The sequence below is a fragment of the Spermophilus citellus genome, assembly GCF_964194105.1.
Source record: "Spermophilus citellus genome assembly, chromosome: 15".
NCBI classification, from domain to species: Eukaryota; Metazoa; Chordata; class Mammalia; order Rodentia; family Sciuridae; genus Spermophilus; species Spermophilus citellus.
Genome location: NC_138195.1, coordinates 72,044,916 through 72,069,418, shown reverse-complemented (window position 1 = coordinate 72,069,418; position 24,503 = coordinate 72,044,916). Strand labels below are relative to the sequence as shown.

The following is a 24,503-nucleotide window of genomic DNA, read 5'->3' as shown; positions in this document are numbered from 1 at the left end:
CAGTAGGCATGCCTGTAATCCCAGTTACTTGGTTCGTTCATTCTCTCTCTCTCTCTCTCTCTCTCTCTCTCTCTCTGGTACTGGGAATTAAATTTAGAAACTGAACCACATCCTCAGCCCCCTCCCTTTTAATGTTTTATTTTGAGACAGGGTCTTGCTAAGCCCTTAGGGCCTCACTAAATTGCTGAGGCTGGGCTCCAACTTGCAGTCCTCCTGCCTCAGCCTCCAGAATTGCTGGATTATAGGCCACCAGCAGGGGGATGACAAGTTCAGGACATCCTGGGCAGTTTAGGGAGACCATGTCTCAAAAAATAAAAAAGAGGCCTGACGCAGCAGTGGCACACACCTGTAATCCCAGTGGCTTGGGAGGCTGGGACAGGAGGATGGTAGTTTCAAAGCCAACCTCAGCAATGGGGAGGCGCTAAGCAACTCAGTGAAACCCTGTCTCTAAATAGGGCTGGGGATGTAGCTCAGTGGTTGAGGGGCCCTGAGTTCAATCCCCGGTACCAAAAAAATAAAAAAAGAGGATAAGAGCTGGGGTTGTGGCTCAGTGGTTAAGAGCCCCTTGGTTCAATCCCTGGTAATAGAAAAAAAAAAAAAAAAAAGAATAAAGGGATAGCAGTGTAGGTCAGTGGTAGAGTCCTTAACTGTGAAGCCCTGGGTTCAATCTCCAGCACACATACAAAAAAATACCCCAACAACTTCTATGCCCCTCACCCCTTCTGACATTCCCTATCCCTCTTTCCCTGTTTTATTTTCCTTTGTGACACTTTTTACAAACTCAAATTTAATGTTTGTCCTCTGTCTCTTCCTTGCTTGATTATTAGCTATCACAGGGCAGACTGTTTGGTGACATTGTGCCAACATTGAAGCAATGCCAGCCAGCACTAAAAGGATCTCAATAAGTACTTGTTGCATTAATGAATGAGTGAATGAATGAATCAGGCACTGTGCTAGACTGAAACATGAAAGATGACTAGTATTCCATGTGTCCCAGGGATTCACAAGCCCAGTTGGACTTGAAAGCTGTGCAGCTAGTAACCTCACATAGAAATCACATAGGTTAAAATACCAAGTGAGGGAGTGAAGTGCCTAGAAATATGGTTGTCCCAAGGGAACATAACCCTGCAATAGCTCCCGATGCCTGAAAGCTAGCTGTGCCAGCACCAGAACTGGCATTCAAGGGATCATCTCATTTCTCCTCAACCACCTTTTGCAGGCTGCAAAGAGGAGGTAAGACTTTGAGGCTAGGCAGAGAGGTCAGCTACTCCAAGGCCACTGGGGCATGGAACTTCCCGGGTTGTTGGAGGACTGACTTTAAGGATATGGTTTGGTGGATGGAGCCTGGAGAGTGAGAGTGGTCGGGGGGGATAGCATTTAGTGTGGCTGTTAGGTCTTGAGTGTCCATTTGCATTCTTGGTCCCTCCTGCTCAATGTCCTGCAGCAGGCACACACATACATAAACAGTGTCTGTAACAACATATTTTTAATGTTTATTTTTTAGTTGTAGGTCGACACAATATCGTTACTTTATTTTTATGTGGTACTGAGGATTGAACCCAGTGCCTCATTCATGCTAGGTGAGTGCTCTACCAATGAGCCACAACTTCAGCCCTGTAACATTTGATTCACAACTAGGCAGCCAGACCATCCATATGTTAAAAATGATTCACTGCCATTTTTTTTTTTCCAAGAGGACCAGAAGTCCACACCACCCTCACCACTCAGTTCTTGGAAACTCTTCCCCATTCCATTATTATTATTATTAATTTATTTTGGTGGCTGGTGATGCTGGGATTGAACCCAGCACCTCATTAAATGCTAGGCAAGTACTCTGCCACTGAGCCATATCTCCAGCTCACATTCCACTTCTGACCTGCAATTCTGAGATGTTACCTATGCCACCCTAACCCCCCATTCTATAAGCTGCACACTGTCCCATATATCTCCCCCTTCTTGCCTCAACGTAAGTAATGAAAAATAGGACTGGGCCACTGGGGTTGTGGCTAAGTGGTAAAGCGCTTGCCTGGCACATATAAGGCACTGGATTCAAACCTCAGCACCACATAGAAACGAATAAGTAAAATAAAAGTATTGTGTCCATCTACAACTAGAAAAAAAAAAAAAAAGAAAGAAAGAAAGGAAAAAAAATTAAAGAAAAATAAGACTGCGGCTTGCCTGGTGTGTGTGAGGCCACAGGTCTAATCCCCAGATCCACCAAAGGGGGGAAAAAAAAAGAAACAAAAAAGAATCCAAGGCCCTGAGCAGATGGGTCCTCTCTCAAGGAAGACCCAATTACTGAAGATCTAGTGCAAGGAGAAGTCATAAATATCCCACTTTGCTGCAGCTGAGAGAAATTATCCACACAGCAATTAAAGAAAACTGGCCTCCCATGGAGAAAACATTCAAAGACCCTCAGTGCAGAACTCCAGAAAAAGCCCATAGCTAGGTCCTTGCATCCTAAGTGCCAGGGTCAGAAGATGTTCAAGGAAGCAGCCTGGGCTCTGAAGGCTTCCCTCACTCATGAGAGCGCTATTCATCTGACTTCTACTTGTTATTTGGAACTTACACTGTGGAAAAGATGTCTTGGGACTGACTGCAAGCTGTCACTGAAGGAATTCTGGTAGAGACAATACAACTTGCCCTGGGGGGAAAGAAAGGCTTTTGGGTGGCAATGGAAGGTAGAGCATTGGAGAAAGAAGCTGAAGGAAGAAATGAATGTTCTTGGAGCAAGCCCCCTTCCTAGTCTAGGGCTGTCCCTTCTCACCCCTCAACTGTAGCTACCTCTGCTCTACACCCTTGTCTGTTTCCCATCTCTAACCCCAAGCCTCCAAAGAAAATTCTAGAATCTTAGCCCTCGCCCCAGCATTTCTGCACCGAGTATAGGGCAGAAGTGATCTAAAAATGCCCAATATTTCACTCTTGGCCTCCTTAACTCAAAGAAGGTATTCCAGAACCAGTACCAGGATTCCAGCTTCGAAGGTCACTGTTTCTAAAGCAATTCCAAGGAAGCGCTCTTCAAAACAGAGACTCTCACTTAACAAGAGGGTTGTAAGGTTGTAAGGTCTGCCCGAGGAAACCTGAGAATCCTGGTTCAGTCTCCCTTCACCTTGTCCCCCGCTGACCTCTATTTGTATTCAGGGAGTTCTTTAGGGAAGGCCAGGTCCCAGATGCTGACCTGCAATTCGAGACCCCTTACCTGGGGCCATCTACTTCAAGAGTGTAGGGGCATCGGACTCTGGTTTGATTTAACCAGCCCAACAGACCCCCACAGTTTACAGGATGCAGAGATGGGGTAGGGAATTCCCAGGGGACTGGGTGCGGTCCTGAAGTTGCTAATCGCTGCTTCCCCCACCTTCAGATGGAAGAGAAGGTGTCTGAGGTGGGGCATGATGACAATGACTGGATGAGTGGGTGGGTGCCAACAGGCCTGGGAAGAACCCTAAAGAGAGGTTAGAATGTTGCAGCGAGGGGACTTGGGTGCTGACTCAGCGGAGGGCCAGGGCTGCTCTGGGTTCCCGCCCCTGCGGTGCCCTCTGAACCTCGGAGGGGGCTTTCATCTGGGATCTCCCAGGTCAGAAGCGCTGGGCGAGGAGGCAGAAGATCCCACTGTCCCCCAGGCCTCGCCCTTCCTCCGGCCTCCCCTGGGCGCGGGTACTGTTTCCGGCAGTTGCAGGGCCCCCGCCCCGGTCCTTGCAGCTGTTCCCCAGCTGCCCGGCCCCACCCCAAAGACAGCTGGGAGAGAGGCTGAGGGACCGGGCGGGAGCGGGCCCAGCTGCTGGCTGCAGGCTGGGCCTGGGGAGGGCCGCGACATGAAAGAGCGGGCCGCGGGGGTGGCAGGAGGAAACCCCTGGCGGTGGCCTCCTAGCGGGTTCCGCACATCTGGGTTACAGGAGCCATTGCCCCCGGTCTGAAGGGCGGGGAGAGGCGGTCGACTCCCCAGCCCTTCCCGGAAAAGGGGAGGCTCGATGACCTTTCAGAGGAAGCGGAGGATGCGCTGGCGGGAGGGCACGGCTAGCTGGTGTGCGGGGGACGCAGGGGATCGGAGCCCTCCGCCTGGGTCAGCGAAGGGAAGGCTCTTCGGCTGCCTTCCCGAGTGGGCCTGTGTCCTGGGGCAACTCCAGCTTTTTCTAGGCCTCCTCTACCCGACTCTTGGGAGGTGGGCGACAGCTGCTCCTACAAAGCCAGGGACAGCTGGGTAGTTGGGGACAGCTGGATGGGGTTAGCATTTGCCTGCTTCCCTGGCTGCCCAAGTCAGTGGCCTCGCTTCCAGCTGTGCCTGAGTAATTGTCTGGGGTGGGCTGGAAGGTGGGGGGTGAGAGGGGCTGGAGCCCATCCTACCCTGATTGATGTGCCTAGAGAAAGGACCCCTCCCATCTGCCAAAACAAAACTAGGCCAAGTGGGAAAGAAGTTGGGCAGCTTTCCGTTTTGGCTCCCAACTCCTGGCATGGGGGATGTTGAGGGCTTGGGGGGGGGGGCGGGGAAGGAACAGTGAGACAGGAGCATGTGTGAGTCAATGCCTGTGTCCACCAGCACCTGCCCCCAGGCATCCTTCCACCCTGGGCTCCAGCCACCTGCCCATTCCCTTTAGCCCCAAACAGGTGCAAGGGCTGAGAAAGGCGAAGCCAGCTATTGTCATCAGGCTCAGCTTCTGGCTGCAAGACTGAGATGGGGCAACAAGGAAAGCAGGGGTCCAGCCTCCTTACCTGGGGTCATCTGATTCCAAGAGTGTGGGGGCATTGGACTCTGGTTTGATTTAGTCAGACCAACGGGCAGGCCCTGACCACCTCTGGTCCTTTATTCTTCTGAAAGGAGGGGTGACTAGGGGCCAGCAAGGCTTAGACCACAGGACAGGCTCCCCTTTGTCCTAGCCTTCCTGGTTCTACCCAGACAAGGGGAGAGAGAATTAGAAACCTTCAAAGGTTGCAACTCCTACTAATATGGAAGGAGGATATGGGCTCACTTAGGATAGATCCATGCAAGAGGAGGGCCTTGGTGTTCTACCACTCTATACCCCAGGGGTCCCAGTGACATGCAACAGGAAGGACCCTAGCCAGCCACTCTTGGCAGCACTTCTCAAACCCCAGGGTGCATCGTAATCACCAGAAGTCAGGAATGCAAACTCCTGGGCTCTCAATTTCTTAAGACATGTTTGGGACTTTAAGGAAATCTGTCAATGGTTCCTTTCCCTATAGGGTCCCAGGCCCAGCTAGATCAGTTCCAAGGACAAGGTCTGTTCTGCCTCTAAGCTTACAGCCATGTACAGTGCCTGACACATATTATGTGCTCAATAAATATTTGTAGACCAAAAGAGGTAAACTTTTCAAGACTCTTAGGTATTTCTCCTTCATCTGTCCTTGTTAAAAGCACACTGGCAGAACCTCAAAGAGATGCCAGGACCCATGTAGCATGGGGCCGGGCCTGGGAGGCCTTTGGCAAATATTTGTCAAATGAACCCAAGGTCAAGAGTAGACGTGGTTAGTCAACGCTTGAGAAACTGACATTCACAGGCCTGGAATCCTCTAGACCCAGAAGGAGAGAATCCAGGGAAGGAGGGCAGGGATTTTTGCCCAGCCCCTCCTCACACCAATGCCTGATGATCCCAGGCCTAGAGGGTGATGGTGGGTAAGAGGCAAGGCAGGGAGCAGGACTGCGCCATCATGTTTATTAGAAGGTTGAATTTCGGTGTGTGCTCTAGACAGATTACAGAATAAATACCTGCGCCTTGAGAACAGGAAGTCCAAGATTCATACAAAGTGCTCACTATAGGAAATTGCTGTGTCAAAATCCAGGCAAGGACCCATTGGGGCAGCCCCTCCTCCTCCACTGACCTCGACAAGAGCTGTGCTATTGTTTTTTATTTTATTATTTATTTCTCTTTTATTATTATTATTAATATTATTATTATTTGCTTCTGCTGTGGTCACTATCATTGGCAAAGTTCCTTTTCCCCTTTCCTGGACATGGGGCTCCTGTCTTTAAAAGATTCCACTCTGAGGCTGAAGGTGCCAAAAGCTGCTTGAGAAGTGGCCTTTGAACTTCGTCGGGAAGATGGTGAGGAGAAGGAAGCAGGAGAAATCATTCTTGGTTTAAAAAAATTTAAAAAACAAAACAAAAAGTCCCACAATCTATAGGTCATTCCTTACTCCATCAGTGATTGAATGGCCCCAAAGAAAATACAGAGGGAAGAGAAACAGGCCTGTGGGCAATGGGCCTTCTTCCCAGGAAGAGTGAGGAAAACTGGATCCCCCAAGGCTTTAGGGGAAACTGAGGGTCCTTCCAGCCTGGGGGTATGAAGGGGAGGAAGTGGAAGAAAAGAGAGACAGAGAACTCAGCGCCTTAAGAGACACTTTCTCAACTCCAGGGCCACCTGTGGCCCAACCAATGCCAGCTCCCACTGTTGCCTCCATCCAGGAGATTCATTAAAAAAAAAAAAAAAAAAAAAAAAAAATCAAAAACAAAGCCCCAAACAAAATAAAATCCAAAAAGAAAGAAAAGACCTGGGGGAATGGAACAAGAAAGGGAGAGAAAGGTAGAGAAGGGCAGGTCTCTGGGTGCATAAATCCGGAGCCATCGGGGTTGGGGGGAAGGGTCCCCAGCGCCCAGCCTGCGTGGCGTTAGCTCGTCACGTAGTGTTTGGTGGACGGCTGCCCATACACCCTGTAGAAATCCTGGTGGCCTGGCTGCTGGGAGGCGTCGAGCCAGTCTCTGACCGCCAGGCCTGGAAGGGACTGGGGGACGGAGGGTGTGGGCGGAAGCGGGTGTGAGTACTCCTGTGAGGGCACTGTCCAGGGGAAGTGGCCGGAGCGGGGGTAGGGCTGGTGGCCGCCATGGTTGGCCACGGAAGAACAGTAACAATTGTCCACAGAACAGACGAGAATCTTGCGGCCGCCATACTGGGGGAGCATGGGCTGCTGGGCGGCGGAGCCATTGGGATACTGCGATGGGGGGAACACGGGACTCGAGTGCACTGGCTGGGCACCACCCGGCAGAGCCACCAAGTGCTGCGTAGAACTGCAGGGCCCTAGGGGCTGCCCAGACTGGCCCTCACCGCTGGCTGTGCCTGCTGCCCCGTACTGGCCGCCCACAGGGCCGGATGGCGTCTCTAGGAAACTGGCCTCGGGGAAGGCCGCTGAGTGCTTGCGCTTTTCCGCCCCAGAGCTGCTCACGCCACAAGGATACAGAGGGACGCTCTGCAGGAAGGGCACCGGTGTGCTGAAAGGCCCTGTGGAGAGTTTGGGGCAAAAGTCGCCAAAGCTCCCAGCCCAAGCAACCCAGGTCTCCTTTTCCCTGGGTACCTTGTACATCTGTGGGATCAAACATGTAACATCTTCCTCCAAGCTGGCTTCTCTGTTAGGAGGTACAGACTACTAGTATTCTCATTTTCCAGTTAAAGAAACTGAGGCTCAGGTCACTTGCCCAAGGTCCCACAGGTAGAAAAAGTGGCCAAGCCAGGATATGAAGAAAGGTCTATCTACCTAGACCACACTGGCTCTGGCATTTACCCCTGCCCAAAGGGCTCTCTCCCTTCAAAGGAGGACCTCACCCTCACCTTCTAGCATCTTCCGCAGCTGCTTCTCCTTCTTGGCCACCTCGTTCAGGAAGAGCTTGGAGTTCAGGTGGCCGATCTTAGGGGGAGAAAGGCTGCTGCCCGTGCAGGTCTGGGTCCTGGGGGCAGTGGACGGGGCATCTGCTGTGAGGAGGTATCACCGCTGAGCCCGCCCTACCTCCCCCCTGTGGGCCTGGCCCTCCTTGTCCTCCCCCAGATGTGTTTCCTTTAGGGCCAGGGGCCATCCACTCACCTGTCCATTAGGATTTTCACAGACTTGGTGTTCTAGAGGGAGAGAATAGGGTCAGTCAGTGGAAAAGGCAAGGCAGAAACTGCCCCCCTCTCCCTTTCACCAGGCAGGGTGTAGCATGGGGAGTGTCACCATTTTTGGAGATAAAAAAAAAGCTACATTTAGGCCAGGCATCGTGGCCCATGCCTTGTAATCCCGGCAGCTCAGGAGGCTGAGGAAGGAGGATCATGAGTTTAAAGTCAGCCTCATCAATTTACCAGGGTAGAAGCAACTCAGTGAGATCTGTCTCTGATAAAATACAAAACAGGGCTGGGGATGTGGTTTAGTGGTTGAGTGTCCCTGAGTTCAATCCCTGGTACTCTTCCACTCTCTTGCAAAAAAAAAAAAAAAAAAAAAGCTACATTTATTGAGCACTTGCTATGTGACCTATGCCATTATAAGGGCTTTCATCCATTATTTCATCTCTACAAGGTGGCCTCCATAAGCCTTTGACCTTTTATCTAAAGTTTCTGGGGCCAGATGTTGAATTTGGAGTGTTTGGGATTTTAGAAGGAAAATGGTGCCCGAATCATATATTACATATTACCCCAACAGGACACCACAATCCAATCCACTGACACTTCTGCAGCAAAATGGTTGTTTTTTAAAATACTTTCATTAGTTATTGATGGACCTTTATTTGTTTATATGTGGTGCTGAGGATCAAACCCAGTGCCTCATACATGACAGGCAAGTGCTCCACCGCTGAGCTCCAGCTCCAGTCCTAAACAGTTGAATTTTCATACCAAATGATATACAGAAAGGCCACAAACTGCCCAACAGTAGTTCTAGTCTATTTTTTGGGGAGGCTGGGGGTGGTACTAGGGATTGAACTCAGGGGCACTTGGCCACTGCACCGAATCCCAGCCCTATTTTGTATTTTACGTAGGGGCTGGGTCTCCCTGAGCTGCTAAACACCTCACCATTGCTGAAGCTGGCTTTGAACTCATGATCCTCCTGCCTCAGCCTCCGGAGCCGATGGGATTATAGACATGCACTACGACGCCTGGATTGAGGACTTGTATTTTTAGCCTCATTTCATAGGTGAGGGAATAAGGTGCAAACACTCCCTGTACCTTGTTCCCTCATTTATGACCTTTGTTGAACCCAGTGTCACAAAGCTAGAAGAACAAACAGGCAGCCTGACTCCAGAGGCAGGGGCATGTGAAAATACTTGGAGGACAGGTTGGGGGAGCAGAAATTTGCAAACCCGTTTGGGAGGAGACCTGGCTTCCAGCAGCCCACCTTCATGAAGCTGACATCCTCTGTCTTATCGAAGAGCAGCTGCAGGGAGCCCAGCAGCTTCTTGGCCTCCTGCATGCGCTCCCCGAGGTGCAGCGCCTGCGCCGCGTTCTCGCTGCAGAACTTGGCCTGGGCCTTGTCCAGCACCTCTACTGTTTGCCGCAGGTCCTCATCCAGCAGCTGGTGCAGCTTCTCATACTGCAGCCGCACCTCCTCCTTCAGCTGGCTCACTTTCTCCTGTGGGGTAGGAACAAGAGTAGGGAGCCAGGTGAGTACTGGGACAGCAAGACCCTTGGATCCCAATGATAAGGTCCAACCTGCAACTCCCCACTGGCATCACTGAGCTTTGTACCAGCCACCCACGAAACAGTAGGTCTCAGGCACAGAATCACCCAACATGCCCTACATAAGGAACTTGCCCCAGATCCTGAGTATGTGCTACCCCCAGCCACCATCCCCAGCTCCAGCTTTGCTACCTCCACCAGGCGCTTGTCTGACTCAAGCTTGTACAGCTGGTCCTCAATGTCTTGCTCTCGCTCCTCCAGCCGGTCCTGCTGCTTCATCAGCATCTTCTGCAGGGATATTTGGGGTAGAGACATCAGAGGGGCTGTCACTCCAACCGTTACCAAGGGCGGCTGAGCACTATCCTTCTCTCTGTACAATGGACTCAGAGAGGCCTAAAACCTCTGGCAGCCAGCCCTTCCCAGTGCTCACGAAGCCCTGGGGGGCCCAGCCCATGACCAGCAAGGGGAAACCTGCAACAGCCACACATAGTTAAACCCTGAGCTTTCTGAAGGCAGGCTGCGGACAGCACTTTTACTTATCTAATCATACCAACCATGCTAGGAGGTAAGTGCTATTATGACCCTCATTTCACAGAAGAGGAAATCAAGGCCCAAAGAAGTTAAGTATTTGTCCAAAATCATACAGTCAATAAGTGGCACAGCCTAGGTGCTCTGGCAGCAGGGTCTGTTCTTATTCTAGCCAAGCCGCCTCTCTCTGGGGAGCACCATCTTACAGGTGAGTATCCTGAGATGCAGAGAATCAAATAGCCTTTCTGAGGTCATGCAGGACTCCTCTGGTCAGTCCAAAGACCTCACCTTACACAGGCCCTAGAGGGCATGGCGCCAGCCTCCCTCCCTTGCTCTGGAGCCTGAGAACGAGACCTCTGGAGTCCCTGCCAGTTCCCTCAGCCCCAGTGGGATCCAGACAGAAAGGAGACCATGGCTCCTAAGACTGAAGCTCTTAATTTCTGGCGTTCACAATCCTCCTCTTCCTGTCCCACCACATGCCTTTTCAAACCCTTGCTCAAGAACCCTCAAGGACCTCTCCTTTCAAATACTTTGGCAAGCTAATGAAGTCTCTTTTATGTCTGACTCTTTCAGCCAGGTGAGCTGACATCCTGTCCCCCAACGCTCTCACACTTTAGCTCCCTGAATTCTGTTTATATTTTTCTGTACCCACAGCATCTCCTCTCTCCTTCAAGGACCAATTCTGGGAATCTTTCTGTGCTCGCTGCTCTGACTTTTTGTAGGTCCTTCCCTGTCCTGGTCATGTAGTAGGGCTGTCACTCTCTCCCCTTCCCCTGTCTCTATAACTGTACTGTATAGCAAAGTTGCCACTAGTTACATGTGGCTACTTTACAAGACTCACAGCCTCTTAAGAACTGGGCATCACTGCTCTTTCTTACCTGCCTTCATAGCCAGGCCTCAGAAAGGCCTGAATACTACTTGGTAAATGCAGGACATATTTACTGAATAAACCCAGGGGTTCTGCACACAAAGTAAGATTTGCCATGCAGCTCTGAGCAATTGCCCTCACTCACAGTGATGACCACTCAACAAGAAGCAACTCTCTTTTTTCCTCTGTGGGGGCCTCAGAGTAACCCTTGAGTTTTACCCCATGACTCCTGCACTCTCTATCGCATCCAGTTGGCTTCACAGACAAGCTACCAGGGGCTAGGGTTGTGGCTCAGTGGTAGAGTGCTTGCCTAGCATATGTGAGGCACTGGGTTCGATCCTCAGCACCATATATAAATAAATGAATAAAAGGTCCATTAACATCATATATATATATATATATATATATATATATATATATATATAAATAAATAAAAGACAAGCTGCCAACAAACCCTTCCTCATGCCCCCAACCCCTTTTCCATGTGGAAAAACCAAGGTCATGGAGACACTTCAGTCACACCCCACTTTGTATAGGTAGCTACCCTAGAAACAAGCACAGGGATGTGGGGTACAGGAGGTGTCGAGGCTCTTGTTCTCAGCTGGGGAAGCCTATGGCTCTCCCCTAACTGGCTCTGCCTTTCAATGGCATAGCACAGAACCTCTAAGAATATGACTCAGGAGCCCTTCCTTTTTGGCAAGTCCCTCACCCAGGCTCAACACACAGGGATCTGCTGTCAGCCTAGGGGACAGACTGAAAATAAAAACAGCTTGGGTGAGGGCAGGGACAGAGAGGCACACATGCGCTCATGCACATACCAGCATACATCGCCACCTGGGAGCCCTTCATGCTTACACCTGTACCCAATCTACTGCACAGCAAAGGCTGGGCCTCCTGGAGGCCTTAAACAATGGAGAGGGCCTGTCATAAAGACAAAGCAGTCAGGGTGCTCCTTCAGAAACATTAGGCCTACTTGCCTACACTGTAACAACCAGCCTCACACTCTTGTCTGCTGGCTGCCCTATACCCATGGTCCCCCAGGTGCACCTCAGAGTTTAGGCCACTCTTACCGTCTCAGTACCCAGGACATCTGACAATCCAGATCCCCACTTACTCCACACACCTTGTATCGTGGTCTCCCTACTCAACTACTTCTTAATGACCAAACCTATAAGTAACAGATTAGGGGGTTCAGGTGAGGGGTAAGAAAGAAGCAGCTTTAGGTTCCCAGCCCAATTTCCCTGGGAGGATAGAAATGGGGCTGCTCCGCTCCCACCCTACAGGTAAGTGGGAGCCCTTTCCCCATCCCCCTCCAGGAGTTCTTTCCCAGAGAGGGAAGGAGCTGCCTCCTGTCCACTAGGGGATGGGGGTGAAACTTAGCCCCTTCCTTCTTCCTCTATAATTCCAGAGTCTCCCTGGCAGCACTTCTACCCTGGACCCTATGGAATATCTCTGCTTAGTGTCAGGGTCTCAGGACCCTCTGAAGGGGGAAGAGAAGGGAAGTCCAGCCCAGGCCTAGCAAAGGCAGTGGCAATGCCCCCTACCTGGTGGATGGGTCTCATTTCCCCTGACCCACATCAGAGGCCACTGGGCTTGTGTCTCTACTGAGTGCAGGAAGGAGAAGGACACTGGCCAGAGACAGTAGTCAGCCAGGGAGTGCTGAAAGCCACCTACTCCCTTCCCCTCCTGCTTTGGGGCCTACCTTCTCTCAGGGCCAGGTGATCTTAATCCTGCTAGGGATACCTGGGAGGACGGAGGTGCTGCTGTCTCTAGCACAGGAGGAAGGAGGAATACCCACCTGTGCCCCATTTTCACCCTCTATTCTAGTCCTACCAAATGATGGTTGGCCAGATGCAGGAGAACAAGCTGGCCTTGGTGGTGCAGACCTGTAATCCCAGCCACCCAGGAGGTTGAGGCAGGAGGCGAACAGAGAGGCAGCCTGGGAAGCAAGACCTGTACTTCTCCCCACCTCCAGCAGCCTTCTTTTCATTCCAACCTTACCAGCATCTTCAGGGAATCCCATATCCTAGTTTCCCACCTGAAAAGCCCCACAGCTGAGGTGCAGAGCAAGGCCTCCCAATGCAGAGGCGAGGGTAGAGGTGAAGCACTTTACAAAATGCTCCCACCCCACAGGGGCCTGCCTGGACTGAGGCACATTTCAAGTTTGTGGGAGTGGGCTGGGCATGGTGGTGCACACCTATAATTCCTGTGACTCAGGAGGCTGAGGCAGGAGTATTGCAAGTTCAAGGCCAGCCTCGGCAACTTAGAAAAATCCTCAGCAATTCAGCAAAACCCTGTCTTAAAACAAAAAGTATGTGGGAGTGGGAACCATGATCTAGTCTAGTAGAACTCAAGGGACCAGGCCACTAAAGGAGGAATATGTGTGATGCAATCCCAATCAGCAGCCCCTGGCCCAGGTGGGACCTGCTCATCCCTGTCCCTGCACTTTAGGGCCTCAGGCCTTCTGGGGTTGGTGCCTAGGCCTGTGAGAACAGAAGAATGAAGACTTGGGATGCTCTAGTACTACGCCTTCATGGCACCTGGATACCCTGTTCCTCGGGTAAGTCCCCAAAGGACTGATCTTTGAGCTGCTGCCTCAGATTCCCTTCCCAGCCTAGAGAGGGTGAATCCTGAGCCCCTACATCTCAACAGCTGGGAAAGCCTCAGGCCAGACGAGCCATGCCCTGCTGGCATTTTTGCTGTCAGACTAGACTGGGCAGATAGGCAAGGCATGGGAACTATGGGCTGTATAAAAGTTAATAAATAATAATAATAAAACCTCAGGTCAACCTTGAAGAGAAGCAAGGTCAAGAGGAAACGCCCCCAGGCTGGGGCAGAGGCAGGCCCTAGGTTTGCAGAGAAGGGGAGCTGGCTCCAGCAGACCCTGTGGTGGGGGTAGAGCAGATGAGAAGGGGCAAGAAGGGGGCTGGACTGCTGAGCACTTCTTCCAGCTCAGGTTCTACCCACTGCTCAGAGCTGTCCCATCTTAACTTCCTCCCCAGTTGCCAAGCCCTGCTCCTCTACCACCTCTGTTCCCCCAGAGTGCAGGAGCCTCCTCACTCCCTGGAGCACTCTCTCCTCTCTAAAAAGCTTCTGCCGGCCTGGCCCTAGCCCCTGCTTGCACAGCCTCAGCCCCAGCCTCGAGCTACCATGTGATCTCCCAGACTGGGGAAAACTACAGACCCACAGAGAGAAGGGGTGACAGGGCAGAAGCCAGGGCAAGGAGAGAGAAGGCACCTCAGAGGCAAGCCTCGTAGACCCCAGAAGGCTTCCCAGCTGCGGAGTGGAATTAGCTTTTGCCATGCAGAGAGCAGAGCTCTGGGGCAGCAGAACAAAGAGGCGAGAGAGAAAGCCCCCCTTTGTCTGGGTCTGAATGCCAGGCCAGCCTGGGAGGAAGGCTTTCCCAGAGCCAGGGATGAGGCCAGCCAGGCTAGACTACTCAGCCCAGGGCAGGGGCCCAGCTCCCCCAGGACAGCACTGCAGGATCCATTCACCTACCAACACCTGCCAGATGCAACAGCTCACCCTCACCCCAACCAGGCAAGAAAGTCTCAAGCTCCTGACAGACTCATAGCCATCAGATCACCTGAGCAAGCACTCACACCAGCAGTCATGCTGACAACAGGGAAACACACACTCAACTTCAGCTCAAAGATGTACAGCCAGCATGGTGCATGCATGTGTGTATGCACACACACATACACACACACCTTCCTGACCTCACCACCACACATGAAACTACTGCAAAATTAAGTCAACCACATTGTCCCTTCTCATAGATACCCATGGGACAGAAAAAAAATTAGTTACACGTAAAATATACAGAAGTGCTGTGCAGGCTACACACACACACACACACACACACACACACCTGCAGATGTGGAAGCACAACCTCCCAGAGCTGCAGGAGGCAGAGTAATCAATAGGGCGTACATGACAGGCGCCCCGCTGTGTCAGCAGGATCCTAGGGTAGAGGTGGGGGGCTGGGCCTCTGCCTAAGGCTCCTCTTAGAACAAGAGAGGAAGGCCAAGCCAGTCCCCTGCTTCCACAAAGACTCTGGATGGTCAAGGAAAGGGCACAACATGACCCTCACATTACATTCAGGTTCAGACACAGACACACCCTGTCTCTCCACCCCACCTAAGACCTCAGAAGTCTGTATGCTGTGGGCAGAGGGAGCAGTGAGTTGGCACTGCCAGAGTCAGGCTGCAGGCCCAGCCCCAGTCCCAGCATAGCTGTACCACCCAACTCTCACTCCCACAGCCTACCCAGAAATGGGCACACAGGGGCAGAGACCCAGGACCCCTTCCAGAGTACCCAGTCCAGAACAGGCATTGTGAACAGGGTGCTCTCACCCTAATTAGTTGCAAACCCCAAACTGGCCCAAGTGGTGAGATCCCCTCCCCAGAGAACACCTCTTCTCAACTCTGCACCTGGAAGAATGCAAGGAACAGGGTCTTGGCAACATTTCCAGCCTTGATCTGGGGTCCTAGGGATGACACAGAAGCACACTATGAATGCATATGCTCAAGCAGGCACAGATGAACATGCATGTACACACATACCTCTGCAGAGCGTCCCCGCCAACTAGGCCTTCTTTGGGGTCCCTTACATGTTAAGGGAGGTCACAGGAGTGTTTTCAACACCCACCAGTCCCTGGTTACTCAGATGAACCCCTGAACCTGAGGGCCAAAATGGATTGTCCACTCAGAGTGGCCAGGCCTGAGTCCACCTCAATGTATCAATCTTGGGGTCTTAGCTCCCCTCCCCCAGTCTATGGAAAACATTGAGGGTTTAGGTAAGTTCTGGAGAATAGTTCTGAGGCCCAGTCAGTGGGAATCCAGGCTTCAGGCAATGAGGCCGGGAACACTGGCTTTTTTTCCCCCCAAGGGCAGAGTGGGGCAATGACCTGACTTGAAAAGGTTGACTGAGTCTCCCTTAAGTTGTCCAGGCCCTGGAGGCCATGCTTGCCTTTCTGCTGCTCCACCCAACCCCCATCACTGGCCCAAGTGTACAAGTGGGTGCATGAGTATGTGAGGTGAGACAACCAGGGTTTCCTATTTCTAGTCAATTGATCTGCCATGTTAGCAGGACCCCCCACCCACAGGGTAGGAGAGGAAGGACAAGGGATCAAGGCAAAGGACTCTCTCCCTGACTTTGGGTGGGGTGGGAGAGACAGATGACTGACAGGGACAAGGTTCTTCTATTCAGCTTCCTCATGGTTCACCACCCAACCAGGGCGGGGCTCCTATTCCTCCACTTTCAGTAAGTCAAACTCACACTTGAGTGACACTGAACTATTGAAGGATCTCTAACCCTAGTGCCCTGGGGCACTGGAGAGAATGGAGTGGAGGGGGAGCCTGGAGGAGGATGAGACTCAGACTGCTGGGCACAGATGCTGAGCGAACAAAATTACACATCTGGACCTGATGCAACCCACTACTTCTGAGCCTGCCCACACCATGCACCAACACACACACACACACACACACACACACACACACACACACAGAGCTGCTGACAAAGTTCAGTGTCTGCTTCCATCTATCAAGTCTTCCAGATCAGTGGTCTGTTGGTGGAAACCCCAGGGTACACACTGCAAGCAAGTGACACCCTTGTCCCCCCAAAGCTACAGGCAAGACACAGATCCATTTAAAGGCAAATTTAGGCAGACTAAGGATATTTGCTCATCACCAAGTCAAGTATAATGAAGTTTTCTCCCCACCCTAACTAAAAGTCTCCCTGGCACTCAAGCCCACTATAGCAGTCTCACAGGTGTAGGCACACATACACTCAATACCCTGGGTGCTGCCCCGCCCTGTTCCTTTCAACCACCTCTCCTTCTTTCCCCTCCTTACTTTTCGCTGCCAATCCCAGGACAAGTACTGGCCAGCCCTCCTTTCTCTAGCCTCTGCACTTTCCCAGCCCCCTCTCCTCAGCCCTGCTATCTTTATTAATAGCAGCAGCTTCCCAATACTGGAGAAAAGTGTGGGTTGTGACTGCACAACCCACACTGCACAAGTTGTGAGTCCGGGTGGAGGACTACCAGGTTCCCAGCTTCTCCACTTCCCCCAGGCCTCGGTCTTTTCCAACCATGGGGGGTGGAGGAGAGGGAGTGGCTCCTTTCTCCATCCCCCACACTTCCTTTAAGAAACCAGAAGCCTATCCTGGCACAAAACCCCAGGGCTATAGCCCATCGGATTGCAAACTAATTATACAGCAAATTTGTTATTCCGCCCTTTGCCTGCGGTGGCCCTCCTGCCTTTTGTTGGTTGTATAGGTATGTTTTTTGATTGTTAAATAGTGACTCATTGTGAGTAGTCCCCCCCCCCACAGGAAACAGCCCCCATCTACAACCTTGACCTGCTTGAGCTTCCTCATACCAAGCTCCCCACTCTACTAGCCTCCAGGGGCCCCCACCCATAAACACTCCCAGTTCTATTGGAGCCCAGTCCTATCAAAGTGATATCACACCCAGGCCCCAAGCTGGAGCTTCAGTGATGGCCCAGTCAGTCTTAGGACAACCCCTTCCTTCTGGTGTGACTCAACCCTTGAGAGCCAGGGGACTGGGGAGGGACCTAGGAGGAGTCCCCTTCAGTGAAGGGGTCGGAAGTATTGCCTCAGACCAGCTTCCAAACCCTGCCAGAGGCCTGGGAGGGAAGGCAATTTTGACATTGGCCGCTGCTGCAGGGTGTATACAATGGGAGGGGGGTGCGGTTCCATAATCACCAAGCCGGCAGCCCAGGGGAGCCAGCTGCCTGAAACCAGATTTCAAGGCGGCTCAACCTTAAACCCACAGGATTCTTTTTCCGTCTCTCCCCCCTCCAGCCCCCCCCACACATGTGGGAGGGCTGTGCAAGTGGGCTGGGCTGGGAGGAAAGGGCTCAGAGTGATGAAGACACATACTTTAAGGTTTGTTCATGCAGGCGCAGACAACACAGAGCAGCTTCTCGCACACAGGAGGAAGCTACTGGGACTAAGACGCATAACAGAGGCACTGTAGGGTGCCTCCTCTGGCTGTCCAGGCCTTGATCAGATAGATACCTGGAGTTCTGCTCCCCCTCCGGAAGCTCCCCCCACTCCCCAATGTGTTTCCAATAGAGCTTAAAACTAACATGGCTGCTTTTGTTTACTTCCTCATTGGTATGCCAGCATCATGGATCATGTCAGCCACAGCAGCGGCACCAGGACGCTCATTACATAAACAGCAGCTGGAGAAGCAGGACCGGGGTCACTGTCTTGGTGACTTCCCGTAGGGCTTACTGAAACAACGCTGGGGGAGGAGCTGCGCAAAACAGAAAAGCGACACCCAAACTCTACCTTTTACAGCACCCACCCCCCAATTCCGTAAAGGAATCGCAAGATGGACCCTAGGAGCATCGGCTCGGGGAATGTACCCAGCAGGGATCTGGAACCTTTCTTGAAGGCCCTTACCCCCAAACTTTCAGAGAAGAGTTTGGTAGGGGGCCTCTAGCCTGCTGTCACAAGAGTCAGCCTGTCAGGATGGGTGGTTCCCAGGCGAGAGGGTGTGTGTGTGTGTGTGTGTGTGTGTGTGTAAGAGTGTGTGTGTTCGCGCGCGCGCGCGCAGGGTACTTGCCCGGATCTCATTCCTCCGGATCTCCACGTCGCACACCGAGTGTCCCTGATGCGCGCCGCTGTAGTAGCAGCAGTACTGGCACACAGCCACCTGCTCGGCCTCGCAGTGGTAGAGGCGGTAGGCGTTGTGCTGCGGGCAGCTCCAGGCCCGCACGTCGTCCGCCTCCACCAGGAGGTGCCCGCGGGCGGTGGAGGGCTGCTGCAGGTGCGTCTGCACGTGGGACTGGCAGCAGGGCGCCTCGCAGCGCAGGCAGACCTTCTGCGCGGGCAGCGGGGGGCCACGGCGGCAGAACACGCAGTGCAGCGCCGCCGGCGGCTTTTCCACGTGCAGGGCGTTGAACTTCTCCACGATGTTGGTGAGCTTCAGGTTCTTCTCCAGGCCTGGCTTCTGGTTGTAGGCCTGGTTGCACTCTGGGCAGCGTACCAGGCCACTGTCCTTGGCCCATGCCTCGCCAATGCAGCCCCGGCAGAAGTTGTGTTTGCACGGGAGCTGCACCGGCTCCACGAAGACGTGCAGGCAGATGGGGCAAATGAGCTCCTCCTCGAAGCAGTTCTTCCAATTCTCCGCCATGGCGGCTCCGAGCAGGGGGCCGGGGCAGGTCTCTCCAACTAACCAGCCCTGGGGGTCCGTCCCGTGCAGCTGTGGGCCTACCGAGCCCCGAGCTCTGGCCCCGGTCGGCCCCAACAGTCGCTCAGTCACCAGCGCCTTCCGCGTGCCCGCCCCCCAGAGGAGGGAGCCTTGGTCCCCACGCCGCGCGCGCCGCCGGCTGCGTCTCCTCCTCCCGAGCGCCTAGCGGGAGGCGGCGGACTGCGCCAGGGCCGTGGCCGGGGCACCAGCCCTGGAGGGGAACGTCGGGGTCCAAATTCCATATAAGAGGCCGCCTCCCCGTCGGCGCGGCTAAGGCAGCGGCGGCCCGAGGCCTGCGCGCCCCGCAACTGACATCTGGGCGCGCCCCAAAGGCGGACGGAGCCCGGGAGCAGCACACTTCCTCTAGCGACGGTTGCGGCGATAGTGGCTCCCGCCCGGCTCGTCGGCGCCGCGCCTCCCTCGCCTGGCCGGAGGCCGAGGTCCGAGGGGCCCGGGAAGCGAGTGCGGCGGTGCCAAGGGTTGCTAGAACCGGACCCGGCGAGCGAGGCAAGCCGGCTGTTCCCGGACCGCGGCGCGGGCGTCCCCCGGCTGGCCGGCAGTGTGCGGGCGCGGGCTGCGGGGCGCAGGCGGGCCGACTCCGGGGCGCTGCGTGCGCGCTGGGGCAGTCATTCAGATGAAATTCCAGTCCCCGGCCAGAGACACCAGTCCGCCTCTGCCTTCCTCCTCCTTCACAAATAGAAACGGAAGGGGGAGGGAGAGAAGTGGAAAAAAAAAAAAAGGCAACCAGAAAGGGAGGGAGGGAGAAGCCCCGGAGGTGCTCCGGCCTGACCCCCTTGTCGCTACTTCTGCGCTCCCCCGAGGCCCCGCGCTGGGCGCCCCCACCGCGAAGAGACCCCGCTCTCCGTCGCCGCACTGGGCGGGCGCCTCGGCTCTGCCGAGGAAAACAAGGATTGATCAAACTAGAAAGGAATTTTTCTTAACTGCTAATGAACAGGAGGCTCGGCTCCCGGCCCTCCCCTCCCCCTGCCCGGCCCTCCCCCTTCGTCCCCCCCAGCCCCCTCCCCCCCACTTTCTTTTCTTCTCGGCCTCTGCTCCGGCCTGGAAGGCTCCGGGCTGCGGTCGGAGCCAGCCTGCGGCGGCGGGGCCGGGCCAAGCCAGCCGAGCCGGGCTGCTTCCTCAGCGCCCTGCCATCTTGGGCTCCTGGCGACTGCAGCGGCCGGGGGTCCAGGCGCGCGCGCTCGAGGGTCCTACGCCTTCTCTTTCTCTCTCTCTTTTTTTTTTTTTTTTTCTTTTTTGGTTGTCCCCTACCAAGGGGAGGGCTGGCGGCCTCTAGCAAATTAGGAGAGCGAGAGGGGAGAAAATGCCAATTCCTGATTTCTCTCCACCTCTGCTCCACCCACCCTGGTCCTTTCCAAAAAATAAAAAAAGATTAAAATTGGAAGAAGTCGGCAGAAAGGCGAGCGCCCGCGGCCCCCCGCTGCTGCCCAGGCGACGCGTCCGGGGCGGGCCTGCGCCGGTCGCTCTGTCTGTGGGTCCGTTTGTCTTCCGCGGCTTCTGAAGTGAGGGGAGGGCACTACCGGCAGGGTCTTCACAGAGGCTGTCGCTTCAGAGCTTTATCCTCAGATCAAAAAAAAAAAAAGAAGAAAAAAAGAGAGGAAGAAACCACCCCCCAACTCGAACACTCATCACAGCCACCTTCAGCCATCTTGCGCATATTATTATTATTTGAGGAATAATCTGTTTAATAAAAATAGCTGCGTTTCTAGCCCCCTTCCCCGTTTCCTGGGGTCCCCGCCCCCTTTTAATAATAGTCTCGATAATAAAAATGATCGGCGGGCCGGGCAGTCAGCGACTGCCTTTTCCTGCCTCGGCTCGCTCGGGCTCCGGCTCTCCTCCCTCAAGGGGCGGCGGGGGGTGGGGGGGCTAGCTCGCTGCCGGGGCCGGGGGAGGGGTGGGTACGTCCTTACGGCCAGCCAGTTAGCCCTGCCGCCTGCTCAGCGAGGGAAGGGCGCCTTCGCCTCAGCCTCACTACCTCGAGAAGGGCAGGCACGGGAAGGGCCTGAGGGACCGGCTGCCAGGGCACACTGGAGTCCCCGGTTCCCCAGTCACCGCCCGGCCTTGGAGCCACAGTCGCCAAGTATACAATGGGTTGGGAGGCCCTCAGGGTGGGGATGCTGGAGAGCAGGGGTCTGCGGTGAGTGGACTGGAGCGGACAGAGATAGGGGGTGGTGTTCCTACATCAAGGCCGGTCCCGCTACTCGAGAAGGGGGCGGGGAGACGGGGAGGGGGAGGTTAAGAGAAAGCGGCAGGCGGCGCCTTTAATCAGCTCCCGCTGGTTCAGCCCACCCGGCAGTAGTGAAATAGATGGGCGGGGGGAGGGGCGGGGCGAACCTTTCCGGAAGTGCTATTACAGCTGCAGAGGCGCCTGGTTCCTCCCCTTTTCCCTGTCTGGAACTGGGGCTGTTCCAGAGTCTGCTTATGCTATTGGTCCCCAAGATGGGGCTCCGCTTCTTTAAGGCGGGGCAACCCCGAGAGTCTGACGTGACTGGCTCACCAACTTCGGTATGTTAAACATTGGGTTGGGAAAGGGTTTCTGTGTATCTTACACGGGCGATAATGCCAGTTCGTAGCGGGACCACTTCTTCCTGGGCCTCTTCACCGGTAGCTCTTTTTTACTTGAGGGAAAGGAGGGTTTGTTAATGAGTCTGCTCATCTGTCCTGTGGAACTGAACGGAGAATTGCAAAGGTTCACTGTGGGGCAATTTCCTGATGTCTTTAATACTTGTCTTCACATTCCTTAAAGAATTAAAGTAATTTGCCTTAATTGGTCAGTCCACAAATACATAGTATAACAAAAGACTTCTTCTGTCTGTCATTTTTCTAGGCCCTGGGGATTGATTCCCTGGCAAATGCATGAAAATTTTTTTAAAATTTAAATATATGTAGGATACTTTCTGTGATAAGAGAGTAAGAGGCACATACAAAGGCTCTACAAAAGTGACATCTGAGCTGAAACCTGAATGTTCAGGAGGAATCAGGTAAGTAACAACATCGAGAAGAGTGCGCCTGTCTGAAGGAAAAACAAATGCAAAAAGCAGTAGAACAAGCATGTCCTACGGCAGAAAAAGGCTGTGTGGGAGGGAGAAAGGCAGGAAGGGGCCAGAACACACAGAGCCTTACAGGTCATAGTGAGGAGTTTGGATTTTTTTTTTTTTTTTAAGAGAGAGTGAGGGAGAATTTTTTTTTTAATATTTATTTTTTAGTTTTCGGCGGACACAACATCTTTGTCTGTATGTGGTGCTGAGGATCAAACCTGGGCCGCACGCATGCCAGGCGAGCGCACTACCGCTTGAGCCACATCCCCAGCCCAGGAGTTTGGATTTTAAACTGTTTGTGAGCAGCTGTGAGATCTGGTATATATTTTGGAAGTAGAAACAACCCGAATTACTGATGGATTAGATATGAGGTAGAGAGGAATCCATGCAACAATAGAAATTCCATCTCAGGGGTGTAGGAATGAGATAAAAATGTACTTATCTCTGTATGTAAAGCAGGGTGTTGTAATCCCAGTGAATCAGGACACTGAGGCAGGATGATCACAAGTTCAAGGCCAGCCTCAGCAATTTAGTGAGACCCTATCTCAAAATTAAAAAAAAAAAAAAATAAGAGTGATGGGAATGTAGCTCAATGGCAAAGCACCCTGAGTTCAATTCCCTTGCTCCTCCAAAAAGAAAAAATAAAAGTTTACTGTGTGTAGTATAATCCTCTCTCTATATGCCAGTCATGGTGCACACCTGTAATTCCACCAATTTAGGAGGCTGAAGCAGAAGGATTAAAAGTTCGAGGCCAGCCACAACAACTTAGCAAGACCCTGAAAATAAAATATATGTGGTTTAGTGGTTAAGCACCCAAAATAGGTAAATAAATAATAACACACAGACTTCTCTCTACCTTTTTATTCTTGGTGGTGGTGGTGCTTGGGATGGAACACTCTAGGCAAGTGCTTTACCACTGAGCTACACCCCCAGCCCTATTTTTATTTATTTTAATTTTTGCAGTACTGGGAAGTACTGGCGGTGGAACCCAGGGCCTTATGCATGTTATGTGTGCACTATATCACTGAACTACACCCCCATCCCTGTTTACCCTTTTTTTTTTTGGGGGGGGAGGTGTTGGGGATTGAACTCAGGGCACTTAACCACTGAACCATATCCCCAGCCTTTTTTATTTTTTGAGACAGGATCTCAATAAGTTGTTTGCTAAGTTTCTGTGGCTGGCCTTGAACTTGTGATCCTCCTGCTCAGCCTCCAAGTCTCTGGGATTACAGGCCTGTGCTACCACACATCCAACTGATCAAAATGTTCTAAAATGACTCCTAGAGCCAGCTTGGCAGGAGGATCAAAAACTCAGTTTGATGGGGCTAGGGTTGTGGCTCACTGGTAGAGCACTTGCCTAGCATGTGTGAGGCACAGGGTTGATTTTCAGCACCCCATATAAATAAATGAATAAAATAAAGATCCAACTAATTAAACAAAATATTTTAAAAAATATATTTAAAAATTCAGCTGGGCGCAGGGGCCTTCTTCTAATTCCTCACTTTTCTCAACTCTCAGCTTCACTTGAAAGACATCATACTGTTCTGGTTTTCTCATCTTTTAACTTCTCAACTCAGCAATTTCCAATTCAGCAATATTGACAGTCCTCAGAGTCCTTCTCTCCATCCTCTTACTAATCTCCACCTGTCCTTGGGGGCCTTTCATTTAGTCCTCAGTATTTATCTGTCTATATGCTGATGACTCTTCAGCCAATATCTCCAGTTTCTCTCTCTCTCTTGGATTTTGGCCTCAGAAAGAGGTAGTTCCATTACTAAAAAGTATCTAATAAATCATCACTGTCCTGGTTGCAGAAGCTTTTCACACAGATTTCTTTCAATTACCTTGAATTCAATGAATTGGAATCTAAACTCCTCATCTCTTCATATCCTAGCCTCTCCCTCTGAGATTCCCAATCTCAGTCAGTGGATCGATCCATCAACTATTTAGTTGTTACTAAGCCAAGGATCAGGGAGACAACCTGAACATTTTTTTGTCCCTCATCTATTTTATCTAATTGATCAGTATCAGGTCCTATAGATAGATCTTACTCTTAAATATCTATATACTCATATACTAATTGCTCATCTTGACATCTTCACTTGAAGGTACAAGCATCTCAAACTGAAAGTGTCCAAAATGTACTATTTCTGCTCCAGTCATCCTTGACTACTTCTTAACATCTCCATTACTGGCTTCCCTGTTTCTGTCCTTACCTCCAGGAGTGAATTCTCAACAATGTAGTCAGAATAATCTTTTATATATATATATATATATATATATATATATATATATATTTTTTTTTTTTTTAAGAAGAGAAACATGGGATCTATGCAACTTGACATGGGATCTGTGCAACTTTTTTTTTCTTTTTTGTTAAAGATAGAGTGAGAGAGGAGAGAGAGAGAGAATTTTTTAATATTTATTTATTTTTTTTAGTTATCGGCGGACACAACATCTTTGTT

General features: G+C 52.2%; 2 protein-coding genes across 2 annotated transcripts in view; both read right to left on the bottom strand.

Annotated features, from left to right (window-relative positions):
- Positions 1-6,330: 6,330 nt before the first annotated feature.
- On the bottom strand, positions 6,331-19,989 carry TRIM8 (tripartite motif containing 8). The gene is made up of 6 exons (XM_081268724.1): positions 18,359-19,989; positions 9,558-9,653; positions 9,085-9,318; positions 7,804-7,835; positions 7,554-7,669; positions 6,331-7,226 (listed from the first exon to the last, which is right to left on the bottom strand). Exons 1-6 carry the CDS (start codon positions 18,926-18,928, stop codon positions 6,619-6,621), a joined length of 1,656 nt encoding a protein of 551 aa, XP_081124850.1. The 5' UTR covers positions 18,929-19,989; the 3' UTR covers positions 6,331-6,618.
- A 1,505-nt stretch (positions 19,990-21,494) lies between these two features.
- Positions 21,495-24,503, bottom strand: part of SUFU (SUFU negative regulator of hedgehog signaling) — a 121,247-nt gene continuing 118,238 nt past the window's right edge. Inside the window, exon 12 of the mRNA XM_081268730.1 lies at positions 21,495-21,672. Coding sequence (XP_081124856.1) covers positions 21,643-21,672 — 30 coding nt within the window. The 3' untranslated portion in view covers positions 21,495-21,642. The remainder of the gene's footprint in view (positions 21,673-24,503) is intronic.

Coding starts and splice junctions, on each gene's coding strand:
- TRIM8 (XM_081268724.1), bottom strand. CDS start 18,928: ATGGCGGAGAATTGGAAGAACTGCTTCGAGGAGGAGCTCATTTGCCCC. Junction 9,654..18,358: donor TCCGGAGGAATGAGATCCGG/GCAAGTACCCTG, acceptor ATATCCCTGCAG/AAGATGCTGATGAAGCAGCA. Junction 9,319..9,557: donor CAGACAAGCGCCTGGTGGAG/GTAGCAAAGCTG, acceptor CCTACCCCACAG/GAGAAAGTGAGCCAGCTGAA.